General features: G+C 35.7%; 1 protein-coding gene across 1 annotated transcript in view; it reads left to right on the plus strand.

Moving 5' to 3' along the window:
* The window catches only part of LOC111342163 (deoxyhypusine hydroxylase), a 10,064-nt gene extending 7,871 nt beyond the window's left edge, over positions 1-2,193 (plus strand). The window contains exons 13-14 of the mRNA XM_022949215.2: positions 562-618; positions 923-2,193. Coding sequence (XP_022804950.1) covers positions 562-618; positions 923-1,012 — 147 coding nt within the window. The 3' untranslated portion in view covers positions 1,013-2,193. The remainder of the gene's footprint in view (positions 1-561; positions 619-922) is intronic.
* Positions 2,194-5,919: the final 3,726 nt, after the last annotated feature.

The raw sequence follows: 5,919 nt of genomic DNA on the forward strand, positions 1-5,919 counted from the left end.
ATTAATTTTAGATATGCCAAAGCATTCATCAGCAACAGAAGCTCTTGATCTACTTGGTTGGGATACATTGGAAAAAAGACGAAGATCTCATCGTCTATTTTTGGTTTTTAAGTCCTTGAATGGACTAATTGATTGGAATTTTAATTTTAATCATTTTAAAGACATGCATGATTATAGCACTCGTTTTAATAACAACATTTGTAAACCACAATCAATGCGTACATGGGGTCAGCATTGGTTTGTTTGTCATGCAGTAGATGACTGGAACGCTCTCCCAGACGGCATTAGGAACATTTCCGATTTTTCAGTTTTTAGACGTTTTGTTAAAAACATGTAGTCTCTTCTATTGATTATGCCCTTTTATCCTTTTCTTGATAACCATATTTATATTTTCTGTTATCCTTACGTTAGATTTATGCAGGGCCTCACTGAAAACCACACTTTGTGACGTGGGCTCCCTGTCAAAAGATCTTACTTACTTACTTACTTATCATTAACAGCCAGATAGTTCATTTCTGAATCAGTAACCACTATGACTAATTTTTAATTGTTGCATCTCAGGATCAATGTTTAGCAGCCTTGGAAAAGTACTCAAGGGATCAAGAAAGAGTTGTGAAGGTTTGTTTCCCCTTTGAAAATTTTCATGAAAAAAAATTAAATTTCAACATTAACACAGCAGTGTGAGCTTTAACTCTTTAACTCCCATGAGTGACCAACACAGAATTTCTCCTTACAATATCAATACAATATCAAGCAGACAAGTGTTGAGAATAAAGAAAGCTATCAATAAGGGGATTTGTAGTTGATCCAATACCAAATTCTCCAAACATACATGATAAGAATTGTATGACGGACAGTAAGGAGAATTCCCAGGAAGATCTTGGAAGTGAAAGGGTTAAATCTCCTTAATTTTCTTTTTCAGGAAAGTTGTGTTGTGGCATTAGACATGTATGGTCATGAGCACAGCAGTGAGTTTCAGTATGCTGATTCCCTCGTCAAAATCAGTCAATAGTAAAAACTATGGACACAAAAAAGTTGCCACTAATAAAAGCTGTACATCGTCACGGTCAAATGAACTTGCAGCCAGGAACTTCAGACAAGCTTCCTGTCCACCACACTGACACAGTGCTGTTAACCAAGCTATGAGATGAGTTAGAAACAAAGAGAGGAATATTCTCTCTGACCATTTGACCCGAGTTACTAGCATCTAAATTTCTCCATACAATATCACCCCCTAATCACATATTAAGTTGATAAAAGGCTGATAGTTTCGAAAGAAACTGTTTGGGGCTGCGTTGGTGGGAGTAATGAAATAATTTGGATATATCAACAAAGTTGAAATGGTAAATTGGCCACCATAATGATTACAAAAGGTGACGTTTCGAGTGTTAGCCCTTCGTCGGAGCATATTAAGTTGTTGAGAATAAAGGAAATGATCTCCAACTAAAGTAGCGGTTGATCGTTAAACAAATTCTCATTTTCAGTACCTGAGGAAATACAGAGAAAACAGTATGGCGAATATGCATACTGATGTTAGGCTGTAAAGGGTTAATAGCTTCCTCGCCTTTATTCTCTTGGAAGATAAAATTACTTTCATTTTGTTTTAAAATGTACTTCTCCACAACAAACAGTGTCAGTGTCTTCACCCACCTGGAATTGGCCGAGTGACGGACATCAATAACGTTTACCACCACCCTAGAACTCGCATTAGACAAAAATTCAATTCTGAATAAAGTTATTAAATTTTTCTTCCTTTAATAATATTGTCAGTCTCAATATTTTATGTTCATTGATAACTTAAAAAGAACAGTCTTGCATCATGATGAACAGATTAAAAAAATTTTACATCATTTATTACTTATTAAATGAGTACAGGTTTATCACTTGTATATGAAAAAATAAAGTCGATTTTAAATCAGAAAGTTCATTTTTTGCAAGCAATTCTTCCAAATCACAAATTAACACAATTGGGTGGAAAGTAAATACACTACATGTAGTTAATTATTACATAATTGCCTAGTACAAACCCATGTGCTATTATAACAATGCTATTTACATTGTTTTCAATCAGTTTCTAGCACTGTTGAGTGTGCATATTTGTTTTTTTTTCCTAATTCTTTCCACAGAGAAATGGTTGTGATGTTAAAACTTGATACTGTGTCTTGACTAATGAAACAGTGTGATAAACTGAAACAGTTCTTGTGTGAGACTGGTTTGATCTGCAAACATGGCCAAATGTTCTTTTCCTTGACGTCTGTATCTTTCCAGTAAAAGTGCAATTAATTTTCAAACATTTAAGGAAAGTATTGCTGTGATTAGTGGTGACTGCTTGTCCTTTGAATCCCTAGTGTGTGATCTGCATTTAAATTCTACAGTCCCCTCCCCCTAATTATAAAACAATACCAAACAAACTGATGATGATACTTCAATTAGGAGAACAGGAAGCTTTACCCTTCATCTCCCGAGATCTGATTGTTAACTCTTCCCTCTAGCTGCTGCACATTTCCTTGAAAATTGGTTAGGAGAATTTGGTGTTCAATTACATTAACAACTTCTACCTGACAAGTTTGAGTATTCTCATTACCTGTTTGCTAGATAATGTATAGATATTATAGGGAGAAGTTACAGGTTAATCACTTTTGGGAGTTAAAGGGTTAAGAAATGGACTGTGAAAGGACAGAATCTTGTCGTAAATCACTTGACAATTTTTCTTCAATTCTATCCGTCTCTGGCTGTCAGCATCCCCTTAACAAAAGAAATTTGCCTGCACTGGCTGATATCTTCAGGTTACAGTTAAAACATTAAATAGCTTCCCTTGGTACCACTTGTGCCCACCTCACACCCAAAGTATGAGTTTTTTTCTTTTACAACACTTGTTATGGAGAAAAAAAAGGAATGAAAATCAAAAGAGGCTGAGTAAGAAAAAGGCCATAACCAACTTCGGTCTAATAATTTATGCTCACTGGGTGTGAACCTGATGTTGCAACCCCAGAAAGCCAGCTTGTTAAATTAGAAAAACACCCAGAATATACCCAGACTTAAATGCAAAGAATTCAAAATAAGTTGTTGCAGACACAGGCAGCTCTATGCATCAATCCATCCTCAATGCAAAAATATTTAATATGTTTATATCCAGAGCATCATCAAACTGAAAAGAGAGATAAAATATAACACTAACTTAGAATCAACTTTCCATCGCCACTGATGTGGTACCTGAGTGTATACATACATACCAAAGCTGACACACTGGCAGTTTGAAAATTTTTTCACCTGTCATGCTCAAGATAATAGAGAACGGTGTGTGGTGTTGGATTTCAAGGGATGCATAACAACTTAATGAAGAAAGCAAAAGTAATAATCAGCTTACCATGTTGAACATTATGCACTAGCTAGCTCTGGAGGAAGTGCTGCTTTAGGGTGTTTGCTCTCAAAGTGCTGTTTGTAAGTTTTAGGGTCAGGCATCTGTGACTGAATTCAAAACATAACCATGTAAGAACTTTTGTTGTACATAGTAAAGGCTTCAAAAATATGTTACTGTGTTGATTATTTCCGAAAATCATACAAAAGTCATAACCTTGAACAGAATTTTTATGTTGTCTTTGTCCACTAGTGTGGTCTCAGCATGACAAATCTTTCCATGACTCCTCATGTTAGGTTATATGTGACCAAGAAAGCATTTCTCCATACAATATCAATACATTGTCAAGCAGACAAGTTATGGGAATAAAGAAAATATATCAACTGGGGGATTATTGCTTGATTCAACACCAAATTCTCCAAATTAACAATAATAATTATATTGCAGACAGTAATGAGAAATACTAGTGTGATCTTGGGAGTATTCTCTGCACCTTGCATACTGTACATGTGAAGACTAGTGCCTTCAGTGCTGCTGACTTTTGATCATGTCCTTGAGCCTTCTTTAACTTCTCTTGCTTCTGCGCATTTTTCTGTTGGGACTGAAACTTTTGGTGACCTCGAGCCATTTGGAACTGATATGAATTATACAATATTACCAATTACACAGTTGTTTACTCACACAATTTTCCAAACAAAGTAGTATGGTAGAGGTAATTATCGTCACATCCATTCCATCTGTATTTATTTCCCTCTTTGTATTTCCATCAAGGAAATTTTCAATATTTATTTAACAAAATATAATTTCCATGTTACTGTGCATCTGTTCAGTTGTAGATTGCAGATGACATCAAAATAAGGTGAGGACAAAAAGGTGACATGTGAGGTGCAGCCAAATGTGCCATGGATGTTCTTACCACAAATGAATAAAGGCTGAAAGTTTCTAAAGAAACTGTGGTGCTGCATCAGTAACTCGGTAATCTGGTTATATCAGCTAAGTTGAAATTGTAAATTGGCCACCGTAGAGAGTTAAAAAGCTGACATTCCGAGCATTAGCCCACATTTTGACATCTTTTGTGATCTATTATAACATTGCCAAAGTAAAGCGTGCACTCTGATTGGTCAATTCAGCGTCCATCATTTGCCCATGGATGTACACTGCTGACGTGAGCAAATGCAAAGACTAGGTTTCTGCACGCACTCGTTTTTTCTGGTCACAAAAGATTTGTTAAATATAAGAAAACTCTTTTGCAACAATGTATCAATGTTATGTTATAAAACAAATGGTAAACATCACAGTGTACACTATTGAGTTATGGATGCACTTGGGAGGTTTGCTAAGCACTCAAGAAGCTAGAGTCACTTAGCAACCTCCTGCATGCATCCATAACTCAATAGTGTACGCTGTAGTGTTTGCCATTTGTTAATTACAGGGCTCAACACTAACGGTAGCCAATTAGCCACAGACTAGTAGAAATTCAGTTTTGACTCATGGTTTTTGATTTCCACTCTCCAGTTTGGCTAGTAAACAAACTGAAATTCTTGTAACATCTTTTAAAAGTTGTCACTAGCCACTTCCATTGGCTAGTACGATGAAAAGTTAGTGCTGAGCCCTGTATTACTGTCCAGATCCACAGCAAAATAGAATCTGTTTGTCTTATATAACACAGAAGCAAAAACTTGTTAAAAGTGTTGCCATTAATGTGTCTGTCTTCCAATATATCATTGGGAAGAACCAATCAGAATGGGCACATAACTTAGCTTAATATAATTACTAATTTCAGATAAAATTATCTTCTTTTTGTCCTTCCTCGACCCTTCAACTCTCAGGAGTGATTAACATGTAACTTCTCCCTATAGTATCCATACATTATCTTGTAAAAAGGCAATGAGAATACTAAAACTTATCAGGTAGAAGTTGTTGTCGTGATCAAAAACCTACCGGTAATTTTCGTAACAAGTTACTGGGAAATGTTTAGCTGATGGATGTCAAAATGATCGAAAAGTCTCTCTACTAAATCTTAAACGTGACTTTCTAGTCCAACTACTTTTAAGAAATAGATGTAGAAAGACCCTTCGTGTCTTTCGTACAAAGCAGTAAGAAAAAGAGCATGAGGCTTCGTTAATAAATCAAATACTTCCTGTGCCAAACGTTTTTTTGGTTCAAAGTCTCGAAGATTCAATTAAGCCTGGTAGTTATGCTGAAATCAATATCATTTTTCATCACTGGAGGTGGTACAAATCATTCCATCACCAGTTGAAAATGAGAAAATACTGCGAATTCATGTCACTTATTTCTGAACCATAGAAACGACGGCCATAATTTTTAGCCACCACTCGACGAATTCTTGGAAATTAAAACTCTCAAATTCTTTCTTGACACTTTTCACCTTTCCCCAAAAGAGAAAATATTTAAAAATTCATTTTACCGGTACCTACCTCAGAATATGAAATTGATTTATCCCAAAACAGAACTGCGAATGAAAACAATACCACTAAGCATGTACCACTCTAGACTTTTCATGAAATCGAATGTATGACGTCACGATAGTAAGACTTCTC

This window comes from Stylophora pistillata, chromosome 2, assembly GCF_964205215.1.
Source record: "Stylophora pistillata chromosome 2, jaStyPist1.2, whole genome shotgun sequence".
Lineage (NCBI taxonomy): Eukaryota > Metazoa > Cnidaria > Anthozoa > Scleractinia > Pocilloporidae > Stylophora > Stylophora pistillata.